This window comes from Anopheles ziemanni, chromosome 2, assembly GCF_943734765.1.
Source record: "Anopheles ziemanni chromosome 2, idAnoZiCoDA_A2_x.2, whole genome shotgun sequence".
NCBI lineage: Eukaryota > Metazoa > Arthropoda > Insecta > Diptera > Culicidae > Anopheles > Anopheles ziemanni.
The window spans coordinates 19956661-19975830 of record NC_080705.1 but is presented as its reverse complement, the minus strand read 5'-3'; the positions used below and the strand labels follow the sequence as shown (position 1 = coordinate 19975830).

Here is a 19170-nt window from a genome sequence, read left to right as displayed (position 1 = left end):
CCTTATTCAGCCCAGAGTGTTTTTTAGATTCGGCGATCGTATGCGACCCCGACGGAGCATGGCTTTGCTTAATTGGACCCTCTGCGCTAGTTCGGCGGCTACTAGTCTTACTGGATCGGCTGTAGAGGGAGCAGGCATCCTGGTCTTGTTCAGCTGCTAGGGACAATAACGCATACTTTTTTGCAATATATGCCTGCTCGATGTTTTTTTCTTCTTCCAATTTCCTCAACGAAAGCTCCAGGTCACGAACACGCACTGATGACGCTTGCGAACTATGGGAGGAAAGCGCAGACATGGCCCGCTCCGACTTGTTGGCCTTTGCGAGAACAAAATTTCCAGATCGCTCACCTATCAACATATCTTTTTGTTCCGTGGCACACACTGACGTACCAGGAACTTTCGGCTCACGCACGTGCTTCGCCATAACCTCTTCTGTGGTTGCCGCTGTGGTTATGTTTCCCGAACTTTCTATGGCTACTATACCACACAATGGCTCACTTGTTGGCTTTTCTCCTTTATTCATGGTGCACACTGACGCTCCAGGAGAATCGATAATCGGCGTACGCACGTGCTTCGCCGAAACCGTGTCTGCACCCACGATCATACTGCTTCCTGAAGCTTCTGGATTTGTCGGGTTCTCCGCATGCTCGGGTTTCGATGTGGGTTTCGGTGTTCGCGTTACTCTTGGCATGTTCAGTCCTCAATTTCACCAAAGGCACTTTTTTTTTTTTTTACTTTACTTTGAGTAGCAAGTCCAAGATACACGATAGTGCGAAAAAAGTTTTATAATGTTCCCAAATAAGGTTTTTAATGTTCTTGCACTCTTCGAAATAATTAGATTTGGACAGGTTTTGATCTCGAGCATAGGTTGTTTTATTCACTCAACTGATTTTATTCCTTGATCGTACCGATAAAACTTTTGTCCTTTTACGTCCGCTTCTGACTTGCTACTGGCTTGCTTATTTCCACTCCTTCCGGCTACTCCGTTGTCAATTCCGCTCCTGGGTTCGAACCTAGCCAGCTATTATGGTAACTATTTTTGTATGGTCCGAACGGCTCGAGCAGTTCGAGTACTTTTAAAGTGGACGTTCGTAACAATCGGCTTTACAAGATTGAATCGTTAACTTCAAGCGGAAAGTAAAATAATAAGGACAAAGTTTGTGTTTCAAAGCTCATAATTGCACTTGGGATCATCTGGAGTACGTCCCGAGTGGTTTCAATTTATATTGATCCAAAGTATGACCAATCGAAAAGGGTAAAGGTGGATCCTTCTGCGGGTAAAAAGGCGTGACCCAATGTTTGGCCACTTATCCGCCAATCCGCTTTTTACCCAACTTCGAGCTTTCCCCGCTGTGTTTTGATCTCCAATATCCGAGCCTCGTCACCCAGAGTTGAAGATGTTTGCCCAAAGTATTCAAAGGTAGGTCCGAGGTTTGTGTGTTCAATTGACCATGACTTGGGGCTCCTGGAGGTGTGGAGGGAAAGGTAAATTTCATTGAAACAGGGGAAACTATCGATTTCAGTACGCAGTGCCGTCTCGTCATTTTGCGCGGCCCAAGAAGTTGTGTTGACAGCGGTCAAGACGTTGGACAGCTTGACAGGGTTGTCAGACGCTAATATGGTGGTTCCAGGTGGAGGAGAATTATATCCTTAAACCCGGTGGGCATTTGGCCTGGTGATGAGTATTTCGGGGTTGTTTGTGGTAGCAATTTTCATGGGAAACAACACTTGTACAATCAAGCATGTCACTGCCAACGGTGTGTGAAGTTGTCAACGAGTGGGTAAATAATGAGGCCGTGTGAAGTCAAAGATCACGAAGGTTAGCGCATGGGCTTGGCCTGGAATGTCATTTTTGAGGAAAGCTTATCAATATGTTTTTATTAACTTCATTTAACCTCAGCCTGCAAAATGACCGGTTTCTATAAGTTTCATTTTGAAGTGACAAAATTACCCAGATTCAAGTGAACAACTTATTTAACTCTTTCCTATGTTAAAAACCACAAATTATCGCGTTTATGAACCGTTGTATAGCCTTGGGTGAATTGAATTGTGCCTAACTAACGTGACAAACTTTCGTTTTTCGTCAAAATAACCAAAATACTTTGATTTGAATGCTTGTTACAACATCCAATCCGAAGGTTCCAGGCACATAAATATTCAATCGGCGACTAGCACGCAGTTCATTTACATCTGAACCGAATGCATTAGGGTCGTCGGTGTCAACGTCTTCAAAATGGTAGGTCGAGTCACACAATGCTGAAGACGATCGAACTCAGTGAATGTCTATAGGCCTATTTTGACGCTTTAAATTTTAAACACCCGACTGCATAAATTCGATTGAAGGGTGAGCCGAAGATGTCACCCCGTAGACATTCCTCCTAAATATTGAAACGTCCCGTTACGGAACGGACCGACTGTGACAAATGCGTTACAAGGGTCCCTTTCCTGGATGTTAGGATGGTGGGGAGCACCTCGATAAATTACCCATTGGACTGCATCTCGAACTGTTTCCGGTTTCCATTCCCAAGGTGGTCTTGGGACCGAAACCACGAGCGAGTTTGGGAGAGCGTTCTTACTATTTTATTTAAATTCCAAGGCTCAGAAACCTTCTTCTTCATCAGTGGAACCATATGGTTCCAGGTTGGTTTTCCGATATTTATTAGTCGCCATCCGAACGTCGTTTTAACATCGTTTGGACCCCGGCACAACGAAGGTCTTTGTTTCCCTCTTTTTGGGACCAGAATTTTACACTTTGAATAATTATACCCTCCAAAACTAATTCGACGACAAGAACGTCCCTGGACTCCCGGAGTCGGTTGCCAGTTCGGTTCGTCTTGTTGATGGATGTGGGTGTAAGATTCGTGTTCTTCGTTAACGGGCGTGTCCTCCGTGAACTAAATTACACACATTTTTCAACCTTCCGCTCTCACGGTTGTAGAACAAACGGTGACTCGGTGCAACTGTTTGTGGGTCACATTTGTGGCACGCTGAAGTACCTTCACCAAGTGAGCAAACTAAATAAGTACCTCGCGATGTGAGAAAGTTTACAGACGGATCGCGGTTTGGAGGCTTCCCGATGTGCCTTTATGCTTCGGCGTCAGGAAATGTTTTTCATGCAAGAAAACTTAGCCTCCGGATAAAGAGGCATGAAAGGCGAACATTTATTGCAGACGAGTGTCATCAGAATAGGAAAAGTTGTAAGGAAAGAGCTCTTTTCTAGCACTTCAGACCACAGAAGCAGTGCTCACTTTCACCTCAAGTACCATCTTCCCTCCAGGATACTTCAACAATGTGTCGAACACTTGGAAAATAAACAACACATCGTTCAAACATCAACATTTCGAAAAAAACATGCTTTAGAAACACACGCTACACTTATTGAATCTTTTCAAAAGCATTTAAGCGATAATTGTTGGAAACGATCTTGTTCTCTACAAGGTTTTTGAGATAGATTACAACTGTCTGAAATAAACAGCGCCACAGAAGGAAACAAACAGACCTTCTCAAACGATTTCATTGTTATCGGCCGAAACTCTAAGAACCTATCCCTGATGTGGAATACCGCGACCTGATCTGGCCAAGAAATGATAAATGAACACAGATACGTCCGCTGTCGTCGAGTTTATTTATTCGGCCAGCTAACTCTATGATTGTCAATTGTTTTATTCCTCCCAGCAGCACCCTCACCAATGCCTTTCCATCTGCATAGTTTCGTCGGTCAGCTGCCACGGAGGTTCATCAACATAAATACAGCTTAAACCATTCATCCACATTTTTCATGTTTGCCTGTCCGCGAGCCTTCGCTGTCGGTGGTTGCGTTCCGTGGCCTGTTGTCACACGTCAGCAACTCGGCGATCTTATCAGCGAAGCGTGCCATAGGAAACCGCAGACCGTGGAGACAAACGTAGACAAGAAATGGAGAGAAAGAACCTAAAAGTCGTGGGGCTGCATAGCAGAAACCGTTTCTCAAGACCTTCTGCCGTGTCACTCGTCGCGATGGATGACAACTTCTTGCAATGATAGCTTTGCATTTTGTTTGATTAGTCTTCTACGATTCCCTTTGGGGGCCACTTGTTAGCAAGACGTCATGCCGGAGTACTACCGACTTGATTTTCTGAGGTCTCCACTTCGGCTTTCATGGAGCACATTGTCACGCCGGCTTAAGATCACATTCCTACCGAGAGGCCGTTGAAGCGAAGCCCGAATGGACGCAAACGCCGAGTGCAGAAAGTCGCCGGGCAGACAAAACGTTTCGCTTCTGCACCTCGTTGATATTCAAATCAAGATATATCGAGATAATAGGATTATAGCCGTCACCATTAGGTCAACGATTGCCGCACAATTGGTGATACAGACCCGAGGAGATGCCGTTTTGATTGGCCTTGGTCATGAATCATCAAAGTGGAAGGTGTGTTTTGGTGTTAGGAATCTGAAGTGGAGAGTTGAAGGGGTAAGACGTGTTTAGTGGACATTTTATGTAACTGTAACGTGTTTTTTGTAAAATATGCTAAGTAGTTTGCATAATTATGTAATGGAGATCAAGATTCAGGTTTACTAACAATACTAACAAATTGCATCTTATAAATGCTATATTTTCTGTTCGATAAATTTCATACCTTCATGCTATTAGATCTGTTAAATAGCTATCAGAAGCATAATGAAGGCTTAATCACAATTCTTTGAATGCAATCAAAGAGCTCTTCACGTTCATGACCTCACTACAAACCTCGAAACAAAGGAAAAACTCAATGAAGTCCAGCCATATACTAAGCTAGAGACCCAAGTTTCAACTCCCCATGGGGTTATTATTTATGTCATCAGGCGTTACGGTTACAATCACAGGGGAAATTTGAATAACAAATGATGTATTTGGGTATTTTGTCATTTCCTGTGGTTTGTTGTAGCCACGCTTGGGAATTAACAGATGCGCAGAAGAATTAACAAGAAGATAAAGAAACAATTCCTCTCAAGAACGTAGGCAGTTCAGAACTCTGGTGTTTGAACGTTATGTCTTGGAAAAGCCAACTTTGAGATCCTCCAGCAGGTAGCTAAAGATTTGCCTAAACGCATAAGCATATTTACTCACAATCCGCCACATAGTTGGTCGTGAATAACCTTTAATGTTCTTCGGATGGTGCTCAACATGGCAACATGAACAGTCAAACTGGTGCCAATTTTTGTGTAAACAATAGATCGAACAGATTCTGTTTTATATCCCCAACTATAGTTTTTAGTAGAGACATTGCTGCAGTTTATTGTCAATTTTATTTAATCAAACAACTCATAGAAACGAAAAACTCATGTAAAAAGTATTCGAAACAGAGGTCAGTATGAACGTCGCTGTCAATCAATCACATTCCAGCACAGTTTTTAACAAATCTCCTACGATTTGCATTGCAATGTTGCTCATGTGTCAACCAGCATAAAAAGCGTGCATAATTGACGTTTACTTTCCTGTCAAGCATTCTGTACACAATCACGAACACAGAGTAACTTTTGGCACCATCTGCGACCAACTTGCCGCTTCCATGGCAACCTGCCTTATGTTGAGCACATTCCCATACTATCGATCCCCATTTTTATGTTGCTCTGTTCCCTTCGTATGATGCATCGCCACAACGAGGGCCCTAGACAGGGAACCAAACATAATAGGGTTAGAAAAAAAGCAGGAACACAACAACAACACAACAAAGTCATATTTGGTTTCAGAGTCAGACATTTGTTTTTAATTTTCAAACCCCGGGAAGGAGGAGCTCATAAATTTCACGACGTCGGTTCGGGAACGAAAGAAGGTTGGCGTTTAAAAAGTTTGTCAGGAAGGAAAGCGTTGGGAATTATTAAAGTTCATAAATTCCTATCGACTCGTCGGGTCTCTTTTCCCATCGTCGGCAGGTTTTCACTCGGAATGATGGGTTGAAGCAGTTTTCTATTCAACCCCTGCGAGGTCGGAAAGTCCCATGCCGATGATACATAGCCATCGATAAAAGATGGGTCCTGATTGTGGGAATTTCGGATTAATTTTGAATTGAGAAAGATTTGATCTTTACTATTTCGATGATTTCCTCAAAATGTGATACCATAATTATTTACGATTTGGCGCTCGATGTAAGGATAAAAAAAAGATTTAGCTGATGTTACTGAAATCAAGATATGCAATGAACCGAAAATAATGTAATGAGCACTTAACATTATTCCTCGAGGCATGGTAAGCTCTTCTGGAATGCAATTACACCATTGTAATTGATGTTCTTTGCTTTTTAAACTGTACCGCTGGTCAATTAATTTCGAAATCTCCCGACAACAAGAAAAGTAAACAAGATTGAAACATAAATTCAATCCCCAAGCTTTCCCGCCCCTTGGGAGCGCATTCAATTAAACTGAGTTCTTCGCCATCGAATGAATATGTAAAACGACTTTCGATCTCCATCCCGCCATTTCCCCAATTCGCTAATGGATGTTGCATTCCGTGTGACTTTCGGTTCGAAGCCACAGGTTACCAAAGTCTCACGACATGTTGCTTGTTTCTTTCGAATGGACCTTGGTATTGCGCAGTTTAAGTGAAACCAAAATGGAAGGGATTAGCCTTTGCGAAACGCATTTCAATCCCCGGCTTAACTCCTTGGCTGTTCAATGAATCTATAGCTCAGCATGCACTCAGCCAATGCAGAAAATACCTTCAGAGGATTGAAAAAGTGAGTGCGAAACTTGAAGGTAAAGGAAATGTAAATGCGTTAAAACGTTGGAAATTATGTCCCTCAATGCGCACCTTTTTATTCGGTATATTAAATTTCACATGTCAACGAAATGTATTCCGGAAGTTGTGTGTTGCAATATTCCACTTTCCAAAATGGTTGAAATGACGCAAGTGCATCGATGTACCTCCACAATTTTTCTGTCATTTGGAGAATTCGTGAGGCATGCAAGCTTGAACCTTATTTATGGTAATACTCAATTGTATTAATCTGCTCCATGCTGGTCATCTCGAAATGGAGTGATTATAGTTTTGTGAAACGAAACCTGAGTCCCAGTGATTCTCTCCACCAGTCTCCTCGACTTTAATGGATCATGGCGACGGGACTATGATAAGCTCCAATGTTTGCCAGGCAGCTCTTTTAGTCATGAGGCGAACCAACAACATAAACTGATGAGGAACCAACACGAGAATGAGTAAATAATGAGCACAAGGTAAATAAATAACCAACTCCTGGTCCCAGCATCGCGCTTGAGAATCTTTCTCCCCGGGCGGAGCATCACGGAAGAAATGGTAACCAGGCGGTAATTAACACTTACTTGCCACCTGGATCGTAACCGGTTGCGTCTTGACGTGGCCCCGGGAAGAGTAAGCGCGGCATTCGCACTTGAATGGACCGTCGCCGAAGAACTCGTCGACCAGCTCGCGCGTGATGGTGGCCGTGGCTTCCTGCAGCTGGATGCCGCTGTGTGGATCGGTGTGGTGTTCCTTCACCGTTGGTGGTGGCTTCGTGCTTCCGCTGCACTTGAACGAGATCTGGAACGGGACGGGACCGAATGATTGAGAACCTAAAACCATGCTGTCATGTTGGAGTTGTTTGAGTTTTCAAGGGTGTTCTGAGGGATTTGATAGGTGTGGTTGGTCTGTCAGATTTTAATTAGGTACTTTTCAATTTAAATTTTCAATGCCAAAGTTCGTTTTTCTGAACCGGCATCTAATGGATCATTTTACGGTTAATTGCAACTCACCTGAAGTGCATGCGACGCCTTACAATACAGTTCCGCCGGACGATTCTTCATCACATATGCGCTCTTTGGCTCAACTAAAAACACAGGAAGTGGCGTCCCATCTTGCCCACCGCCGAACGTTGCGATCTGATCGATGCTCGCCGATTCAAAGTTGTCCGTATAGTCAAGCGAGTCGTGCTTCTGTCCATCGGGCCGATCAGGCCGATCCACTTCCGCAGTCCTTGCATCCACATCATAGTGCTCCAACAGCTCCTCGCCCCCATCATCGTATCCATCGTCCTCATCGTCATCTCCCTCATCGCCATCGCCTCCGTGACTTTCGTTGCCGTCCTCCTCGTCGTGGTTTCCCTTCGGCTTCGCGTTCGTCACCGTGCCGGAAAACGGGCTCGGAAAGCTGGTTGCCGGCGGGAGCTGACCACCATCGCTGTGGTGGTGCACATCCGGCAACATGGCGTCGGAAATGTAGCCGAAATCGTTGTTGTCGCCCGCCGGAGGTGCATAGCCGCGCTGCTGGTGACCGACCTGACCCCAGGGCTCGTGTGGACCACCTAAAAGCTGCCTCTGCTGATGTTGCTGTTGCTGTAGGCGGTCCTTGTTCACCTTCTGGGCAATTACAACCACCGACGGCGAGCCGAACAAGCCGATAATAAATAATTGAAACAGTGTCGCTTTTCTTATCCTCATGGCTGGGCTGGCTGCGGACACCGTATGTCGGTGTGCCCTCGTATGTGTGCCCAATGAAAGCCGTTCGTTGCGAGCTTAGCTACATTCAGTCCCGAACCACTCCCGCTTCCAGCAGCAGCAGCCGCTCGACATCGGTTCGATGGTGATTTTAATGTTGTGTTGCCGGTTATGTTTCGCCCTCCAGACCCGGAACGGATTCCAGGGTGGGTGACAAGGCGCACGAAACGCGGCTTTCTTGATGAAGTTCCAGCAACCGACAATGTAATACAACGACTGCAATCAGTTTCTCCTAACTTCAACCACACTTAACACAGACCTGTTCACTCCCTAGAACTGAACCGTCTGCACCGAAAGGATACGCGCCTCGATGCAAGGATATATCGAGGTATAATAAAGAACGGCTATCAATTGACATGCGAGAGGTACGGCTTTCGGGGCCGACTTGTGTTATTGAGTTGCTTACGCTAGGGAAAAAGGTAATTTACGACGAGCACAATAAATTTTTCACGATGCACCTCTCCGATGCACTACAACTTCACAAAGAGCTGATATATTTTCGCTAAACGTTGCACGGATAAAGGTGCTTTTCCACTTCTTACCAACTACACGCTTCGAACACATATGAAGCGATTCCTTTTTCGCTCTCTAATGTTTCGTTTCTTTTTTATTCGACAATTTAATTTTCTTCAATGCACTGAGCACCCACACACACGGCCCGCTCGCGCTTTTCTTTTAATCAATGCGGGATTCGCCGGGATTTTCCTACAAAATATATAAAATGAAAATGGGGGATTGAGGAATAGAAAAAGGAAGAAATAGAATCCACACTTTTCACTGCGCAAAAAGAAGGGACGTTGCACAATCTGATGCACTTTGCCGAACGAGGTTAAAGGTGCCAATAACCGGGTAACAAAGGAATGGCTCAAGATGGCGTCTGAAGATGGCAGGATTCCCGGTGGTTTAACGGTTTTACTAATTTACTTCATTTTCTTCGCCGAGGTTTATCTCGACCGTGCATGACTTCGTGGCATTTTGCCAATCGGTTGGTTGACTTCACTTTTCCATCCTGGTAGTTTTCACTTGCACGAAGACACACACACGCGATGAACTTCCAACCGGATAGTGAAGGATATCGACGATAGTGGAAGAAACTTGCACACACGACCGAGAAGACAGACTTTATCGAAACGATGGCAACCGACCATCAGGACAATGTAGCGGTAACCGTATAAATTTTGTACACTGCACTTCACTGCTCCAACACGCCCTCACGTTCCCCTTATGAGCCGCACATGAACTTCACCAAGCTCTACTTTCACTCCGTACCCTGCAGAGTATAGAAGAGCACCGACATAATACCGACGTAACGTATCTGGAAAATCGCCACGGTTTCACGTTGGATTTGATCGGAATTTTTCTTTTCACCGGTGGCCGTTTGGTGTTGTTTTTCTTTTATGCAAGCACCTTCCCAACACCGTTGGGTCGTAAAGCGAAAGGTCACCCCCTGGGAGGGAGAGAAAATTCGTTCCCGGCGCGGCGGAATGATTCGGTCCGTTTTCTCGACAGCTTTCCCGCGTTCGGTTAAATGACATCTGTTTCTTTTTGCCACTCGCGTAAACCAGGTTTGTTATCCTTGGTTGAGGTTTTTGGTGCAGGTTTTTTGCTGCTTCTCTCTGGTGTGCGACCCGTTCGTCGTTACATGGTTCGTTACTTGTAGTTTGTGTTTTTTTCACATTCCGTTTGCCATGCTTTCGCCGAGTTGAGCTGAGAGTCCTTGTCAGCCCAGGTGATACCTGTAATTGGAAAATTGAATTAAGTGTTTGTTAGTGATTGCTTTCGTTCGGTTGGCTTTGTGTGGAAGAACAAGTGTGGGGGGAGAAGTAAGGCACACTAGTCTATGTAATCGAATCTCCCGGAGAATCTCCCAAATTGCATGGCCGCGACCAGCATGGTAACAACTTTGGACAGTCGAATGGACGGTAAATGGATGGTTTTCCTTTTCATGCTGCTCATGCTGGGAAAGATTTTATTTTCGGGCTAAACTGCGGATGGTTTACATTCTTGTGGTTCGCTTTAAGGCAAATCATCATAAATCTGGTATATTCAAAGGCTCTTAAGCATATTAAAATTTATGTAGAAGGAGATATAACATTTTCATAGTAATAAAACTGTTCAATGTTTGTAAAGCACAAACTTTTAATCAAAAAAGTTCGATGTAAAGGGAAGTAGAGCCAATGAACTTCTACCCTTCTTGAAGTGGAAACAAACGATCATTGTTAAAGCAATGCGAATAAAAAATGCACACAGCAAATAATTGTGAGAAAAAGAATTCCAACTCAACCGCGCCGATCGATCTTGATAAGGACTTAAGTTCTGGCAATCACAATCTTGATTGGGTAGTAGAATAAAATTCGTACACACACAAAGTCCCGATAAAATATGCTGCCTCAAGCGTCACAATCAGAACGAATTAAATCCGACCATGTCGATGGAACGGGCTGATAACATCTTGTAGGATAATGAAGACATTTTTTATGTCCACCGTTGGGAAAGAAAGGTGCAAGGTAAAACGGTCACACACTCACATACACACATATAGGTGTGCTCAATGGTTGCAAATCGGAAACCAGTTCCGGGACGGGCCGGGAAGTTGTACACAGTAACCTTTTGCAGCGGGCAACAGGAGCGTGCGGGAACGCAAGGTTGGCGTACCGGAGTCTGACGTATCTAGTTTCACCATCTGACATCTGCTACTTCGGAGGAATTTAAATTTTAGATTACCAACTCAGGGCGAGAGGATAGCGTTGGGAACTGGGAAGGTGATATCGATATGAAGCGTGAAGGGTCGAAATGGTCGAAGAAGTCGCTGCGTCTCCGGTGAACCTCAAACACTGAATCGTGACAGCCATAATGAACCTCAACCAACAAAGACCCATACCAGTAAGGAAGCTACTTCAGAACATCGCAGTCTGCGGGATGTTCTGTACGAAAATTCTGAACAATGCTTCTTCCACCCGCTTACAGACTGCTCAGTTTAAGACCCTCGATATCCATTAGTATGCAAAATCTATGATTGCGAGCTCGTAGAAATCAAGATCGATTTTCCGTTCTGCCGCCAATTTTAATTTTGCCGCCGTTAAAACTCAAACCCGGATCGGGGAACCAGAACGGAAGGCAATACTTTATGACGGGCGTCCTGTAACATATTCAAGTTATTGCCCATACGCAACCAACAACGATGCCGGCGATGATGATGATGACGATGATGATGGTGAAAACAATATGCTGTCATAAAAATTTATATGCAAAACCACCTTGTTCCAATGGAAGTCCTCGGTGGGGTGGCGGTTTCGTGATTGACTTGCACATGGCGCTTCATTCATTCAATGTTGATGAGCATTCGTCCCTCGATCGTCCTTCCTTCATTCCTTCGTTTCTCCGTCGAAGTTAATTCGTTGCGCCTTCGAGTCTCGACGACCCAATCGATCGCGACCCACGCAGCCGTTTTCCCGCTGTGGCCATTTTCCGCCCCAAAATAAAAATAAATTACACACCCTTCGGTGTACTTCCCGGTTCCCAATGGGGGGCCTGTCGATAGTTTCGCAAACCAATTTTCCGGTGCAAAAAACATTCCCGAATGAAAGGAAAACTCCAGGAGGTTTCCATCCTTGTTTTTCATTGTTTCCCAGAAACATATTGAGAAGGATGAGACTAAATCACCACAAGTGCAATTTTCAGTCTGGTGTTGCAGAAATGGAAAATGGAGGGAAAATATGCGTCCCCTCCCCCGTCGGTCACAAATTGTGGGAGGCTCGAGGGAGACTCCAGGGGATCTTGGGTAAAATAGGGGCCGGGCTGGAGTGGAGAAAAGAAAATTTACCGCACACATTATTTAATGACAGCTATAAATAACTGTGGCTCCCGGCAGGCGAGACCTCCTCGACTGCTTGACTGACAGTTAAGACAACCGAGCGAGGGTTCCTTTTCGTTGACGGCGACGATGTTCGACGGTTGTCCCATCCTTCTTCCATGCCGTCTGCAAATTTGCGTACTGCGACTCGCTGCTTGCAATTGCATTCCCTGGCGAAAGCCACCGGTGCAATGAATTATGCAAAATAAACTCGTCACCGAGGCCCCGTTTCCCGCTCCGTGGATATAGCTTTTATTTGCTTTTCAGGCCAGGAGTAACGAAAGGCGGTGTGTTATCGTAACTTTTCTTTCGTAAGACCTTCAACACGGCACTTTTATGCCTTCGAATGAGAATTAAAAACCGTTTGTTCCCCCGCCGGTGGTTGGTACCACCGTGGGCAATTAAGTTCCAAGAGCAGTATCATGACTCACTGCTGAAATAATAATGTCGGAAAAATTGCAAAGGGTCTCACCTGGGCGTAAAGGTAAATCAGCGCAACTAGAGGGGCCGAGTGTGAGAATCATCATAATCTAGCTTCCGTCCTCGTCGACTCTTTACACTTCACAAAACCTCCATCTGGGCAGGGATTCTCTGGCCAACAAATCCCATCGGTGACAAAAAGGAAAAAGGGTAGGGATCGTGTATAATTCGGTTGGCTTTTGTCGTGCCCTTGGGCTACGGAGAAGCGGAAGCCACCAACGGCTACTTGCCCAATTATACGGTATATGAGGCATAACGCGCACACAATACCTGTGCCAACCCTTGACACTTCCCCAGCGAAAGGGAGAACTGTTGCTTTATCAACTCCTGAGCCTTAGACAACCCCTTTTCCCGATTATCTAGGGTTGTATGACAAAAAAAAGTAAATTCAAGTGATTCAGAATGTGAGTCCGTCAGTTCATCAAAACCTATTCAATATGGATGCAAAGATGTTAGTTGCACGAAAAAAAGAATCAAATTTGCTACAACGCGATGCATATTTTATGATGTTATACATCCGCCGCGTCCGGCAGGGAAATATGAAAAACGGCTATAAAATGCAAATGTTAATTTAATACGACTCTACCGGCATCAACTTTTATTGCATTCTTGGCGCGCTGTATATTGAGACGTTTTTCTCGGGTTGTGTTTTGGTTTGGGTTAGGAAACGGGGCGCGCAATATTTTGTTTTGAAACCGATTGTACCGATCATCATAATAGTTTTCGTCCTGAAGTATCCGCATCCATGTTCCGTACGCCCTAAAATTGGGCGAACAATTGGAACAGCTGGTAACCATCCCCTATTTGGATGCGGTATGGGCCCCTTTGGTTAGAAAAATACTCTTCTTACTCCGCGGGAGGCTCGATAACGGTGAAAATTCGACCGTATTTTCTATGCGTAACCACAAACCCCTAATTTGTGATCGATCCCGGGTGCATGATGTATTTTCCTTCTTTGTGTGAAGGGGATAAAACGCCGATATACAAGCGATTACATTGATTGAGCAGCTACCGTGAGGTCGTATTCTTGCCGGAACGGAAATTACATTATTGAATTGATGAGTAACGTGTGATTAAGGGACAGCGCGTGTTTTTTAAAAAGGAATCTAGATTCCCAGGTCGTTGTTAAAAAGCATCCAACAAAGAACTTTCCAATTTATTTACAGAATGTCATGGGCAGTTTGATGGGGGTTTTAAAAACGCAGTTCAGGACGGTTTCCTGCTCGTTCAGTTTCATTTCTTTCATTGTTGAAGGAAGTAAAAAATTGTACCAGTTTTTGTCTGAAATTGTTGTCCAATGTTGTTGCTGATAGTTTTCAACCGAAATACTACCGCCCGACATTCGCGCTGATAGGCGCCAGAAGGGGTAGATAAGAAACTCGCCGTTCCAAACAACACATCGTTTGACATCGTCTACCAACTCGAACCGGTTGACAGAGACGATAAGGCCGGGTCCCGACCCGAAGCATAACATGTAAACTGGCGCCGCTGCTCCAACGGGCAAAACTGTCGAAGTCGACGCAAAAAGTGTGACTTTGCTTCAAAACCGAAAAATCATTCGAAAAACCGACTCTCCGTCGAAGAGACAGTGAAAACTGCTGGAAGAGACTCAGCGAAAGTATAATTTATGAGGCCCATCACGACGGGGACCAAGAAGCGCCCTGAAGCGATGTGTCAGCCAAGGAGAGCATTTATTGGCATGACGGACCGCTATTTATTACGACGCAGAAATGCTAATCACCTGGAAACACGCGGTCAACAATGCGGCACCGCATTTGTATTCCCTTTGGGGCGAAGAGGCGGCGCCTTGACCCTTGCGAAAGAGAAGTAACAGAAAGCGCGAATGCCTGACCGGAACTAACCCTTCTTGGGGCTGGAGGGCGGATGATTGATAAACGAGGCGCGAAAGAGATGGTGGTCGAAGGAGTTGATCGATCGTGATTGACAGCGCAATGTCGCGAAGGCGCTTCGGTCTTTTGGGCGATGGCGAATTATGTATTCCTCCGGAAGGGCGGGGAAGAATTTAAATCAGAAGAGATGTTGATGGTGGGTAGCTTGACAACGCACGATAAGTGACAGCTTGTATCAACTTCATCAAAACTGTGTTGCTTATGCACAAGCTGTTCCACTCTGTCTTCAAAATCCTTTCGTAATAAGGTATAAGTTGGTGATAACTCAAATTTTCTTTGATTCTCGAAATGTGTTCTTAGTGGGCACATCTTGCAAAACTTTCGAGACCAGATGGACCAACCCAATTAAAGAAACATGCCCTAATAGGCCCTTAGCGAACAAAGACATGAACTTCACATTTTTCAGAAAGATCTTTTCGAACTCTTCAACTCGACCCAAAAACCAAAAGTGCAAGACGATGTTCTTTTCGATTGCGTCCGTCTACACCAGCCCAGCCTTGCTCTTGGATGGGATCAAATTACGTCATCTGGAAGATGGGTCATGTTTCCCGGCTCAAATTCGTGGTTGAGGCGAGACAGCGATTGAAAAACATGTGAAAAAGGAAACACAAAACTACACAACATGTAAGACAACAGGAAAAAGCGACTATAACGACCAACAATCGCAATCTAGAGGCCTACATCTGACGGGCTCGTAGAGGCTTTCGGGGACGAGATTTCTAGGTCTGGGAAGAATCATCGCTTGGCCATAATGCACCGACACAGAACGCTGGCGCCAGGCGAAGGAACTTCAAAATTCCAAAAGAGGAACAGTTTTGTTTTGACGTTCCTGAAATTTCCCCTCGTATTTGGTTTTGATGTGTTTGTGCAAGAAACTGCCATGATGAATGAAGAGGATAAAGTTGAAGGTCACATTTGCTGGTCTTGTAATCCGGTGTTCTGTAGGCTTCGAAACTTCATTGACACCACTTGCAACTTCAGTTGAAAATGTCCCAGAGACTCACGGATTCGAAGTCCATTCCCTTTCGCACGGTGATGCTTTCGAGGGGGTCGTCACACGAAATGTGTCCTTGCTGTAAAACCGGAGGCAACATGATTGACAAAACCATCTCTCGTGTGAGGAACGGGGAAAAAAAGTGTTATCGAATAACGCAATCGATGCGGAAGCGGTTTACCCTTGGCGACCGGTCTTTTCCCGGCCAAGAGTAGTAATCCTCTGGGAGCGACCGTTCCTGGTGAGCCTCATCAATCATTGCATCGAGATGGATGAGATTTATGTGCAGCGTATGGTTTGAGCCTCTAGCTGTAGGCAGGAACAACAAAAAAACTGTATATCCTTGCGATCATTGCCGCACTCTCGAGTGCCGATACTTGTACGTCGATCCCGAAGGGACATGGGCTACACATAAATGAAATAAATACTACGATTGGAAAAGCAGGAAGTATCGACAATACCCCGCCCTTCCACAGCTCGACGAACAAGCCCTCAAACGAACAAAATTGTACGTAAATTCCTTTATCCTTGCTTTACCAGGGATATGTAGGGTATGTGTGTGCGAGTGTTGTAAAACATTTCAACATCTAAAAGTCCTTAAGCTTATTGCCCGTTTCGATTATGGGGCGAAATAAATCTCTCGCTCCTTCCTGCTCGCTTCCGATGGATGGAGAGGAAGGGCCAAAACAAAGTCCCGTTGTGTCACGGTAGAGCAATCCGCTTGCGACAAGGATTGATCGATCGATTTCAGCCGAAGCCAGGCTTTGGCTTTGCTTTATCAATTTAAATCTCCGCTGATATGGATCGGATTGCCAGCAAGGGAAATCTGGCGCGTTCCGTTAAAAAGCATTTGAACGTAGTTTTTAATGAAAGATATAGGAATATCGTTTTTCCGGGGCACGTTGTGTTTTAGTGTGTTTTTCCCTTCATTCCCGATAATTTCTCCAGTTGCAGAATTCATTCTTCGAAACCGTTTTCAAAGCCGTGAGCGTTTCTATTACGTGAAACGAAAGTGAATTTAATACTTTGAAAGCAACGTTCTCGGTTTGTTCGATCGAGAGGAAGAGCGTTTGGAAGTTGGTAAATAAACCTCAGATCGATGGTGTTAAATTTCGTTTGCACAAGGCGCCGACGCTGTTGGATGAGAAGCCTTACCCAATCGCAAAGTGTGCGCGTTCCGAACCCATCTTTTGTCCTGTCCAAACAGTGTGCCTTAAGCGATGGCGAGCGGCATCGTCTTTGGCGGAATATCAGGTTTTTTGAAGAAAATAAAGAAAAAAGACGTCGCCGCCATCGATCTCCTAAACAAATGACACGAAGAGACGACAAGGCACGAGGACATTTTTTCCCTGCGTTTGGAAGTGTGTTTTATGGAGTCGGAAAATAGTTAAGTAAATATGATAAAAGAAACAAAATTTACCAACGGCTTAAAAAACGATGTATGCCAAAGCAGGAGTTACACACTCGTGCTTTTCTTACGCATTGTTTGTTGCTGTGAAAGTAAAATACATCAAACAAAATTGTATTGGGGAGATTTATCGCTACCATTCGGAAAACCCGCTGGAAGATGAAGTGGACGTAATGGAATTAAATACAATAAACGTACATTATAAAGATCGATTGCAGGCGCTGGATTGCATTTGCGTGTGCGTACCGTCGTGCTCTTATCGATTTCCATCACCCCATTAATTTGGTCGAAAACAAGACTTCCCTGGAACGTTCAAGGATTCAAACTACACCGAAAACCCTGCGAACCACAATACGGGTAGGAAAACAAGGTTACCCGGTGACAAATTAACATGAAAATGTAGTTACGTTTTCAGGTTATCTTTTAATGAATGAAACTCCCATTCTCTTCCAAGTGGCATAAGAGTTGCTTGTGCTGCACTGTGGTTCTGTTTTTGTCTTGATTTTCTTCTTTGTCATCTCCATGACCGCTCGGCCCGTTGCCAAATGATTCCCTCCAATGTCTTTTCTTGCTTCGGTAGTGTCTTGGCGGACGCTAACTGCATGTAATAAATAATAAAACACTTCGGACGCGGGAGCATGCGACCCATTTGGCAAAACTCTTCGAGTCACCGAAGCGGAAAGTGTGAGAAAAACTGACTAAAAAGGAAAGGTACGAAATGAAACCGATCTTCCATCGATGGCATCCAGGTCCTCCATCCACCAGGTTTCGTGGAAAGAAAAATTAACGACAACAAAAATACAAAAAAAAACTTTGTGGATAAAAACTTACTTGAAATTTGAAACTGTTGAGAAGGGATGGTACGAGGCAGTGAACAAACGGGTTTGAAGTTGAAGTGGCAAAAGGCTTTTACAAACTATTTCGGGGCAAACGAAAGGTTTTGTTCGTAGCCACGTGTTCTTCTGTAGTTATATCTCTTTTCTTGAGTTGTATTTATTTTATAGCACAACTCATTAATTTCGGCCAACATTACAGAAACGCTGTAAGAATAATAATCAATGCGCATTTTCAGTTTGATTTTATCGAACAAAAACAATCAATGCAGTGAATGGAATACCAAACTTTTGCATCTTAGTTCAAGTTTTGTATACATTCCTTCCAAAACGAATGTTGGTTGAGGATACAGATAAAAACATTGATGGGAGTAAGTGGTTTGTTATTGTTTTCTGGTCTATACACACAGGCTTAGTTTTCTCTCAGGAAATTCTTTCCATCGATAAGTTCTACTCCTTAATATCTTAAAAGGTGTAATAACGTGTTGAAGCAATATTTTCTTGATAACCATTATGATTGAATGCATGCGTGAGTTGTAAAAATATTAAAGCTAGTTTTTTTTTATTTTTAAAACCGTCGTTCATGCTAATGAAGGCGGCAAACACTTTGTCACTCTTCGAGACCACCTAAATCCCTTTGAATTCTACACTACACTGCCCTCCCTTCTTCCAGCAGAGTATCAAGTGCATCTGCAAATAGAGAGAAAACCCTCCACCCACTCATAAAGCGCGCTTTCAGAAGTCGCTTCAACCGACAAAGCAGTTGGTAATTTTTATTATAGGTTGTCATCCACATCTAGGCGGTGACTCCAAGTTCTAAACGTAGGAATGTAGAGTTCGGTACAAAAACATCTTTTCACGCGTCCAGTGCAACACTAGGAAAGCCAGCAGAAGCTGCATTCGTAGGGACCGACCAGAGATCGTAAACGGGTCTATAAATTAGGATTTACGACGAGGCAGTCAGAAATAAGAATGTCGAGCTTATAAGACAGACGGACGGGCAGGTATTTAAACTCACACACGGCTTATAGATGGTTACCTGCAGCATCTTCAAAAGGAAGCTCATCGGCTTATAGGCAACTACGACAGGTTGAAGTGGAAGAGGTTCTTTGAATTTTGTCCAGTTACTTACGGCTCGGCTCCCTACACGCAAACGTTATGCAGCTGGAAGTAACAGCTGTGTGAACCCGTGATCGACTTTTTACCATCGATCCTATTTGTATGGAATAGAA

General features: G+C 44.4%; 1 protein-coding gene across 1 annotated transcript in view; it reads right to left on the bottom strand.

Moving 5' to 3' along the window:
- LOC131293137 (netrin receptor unc-5-like) overlaps positions 1–8403 on the bottom strand; it is a 58475-nt gene extending 50072 nt beyond the window's left edge. The window contains exons 1-2 of the mRNA XM_058321215.1: positions 7720–8403; positions 7291–7507 (exon numbers count right to left, since the gene is read on the bottom strand). Coding sequence (XP_058177198.1) covers positions 7291–7507; positions 7720–8403 — 901 coding nt within the window. The remainder of the gene's footprint in view (positions 1–7290; positions 7508–7719) is intronic.
- Positions 8404–19170: the final 10767 nt, after the last annotated feature.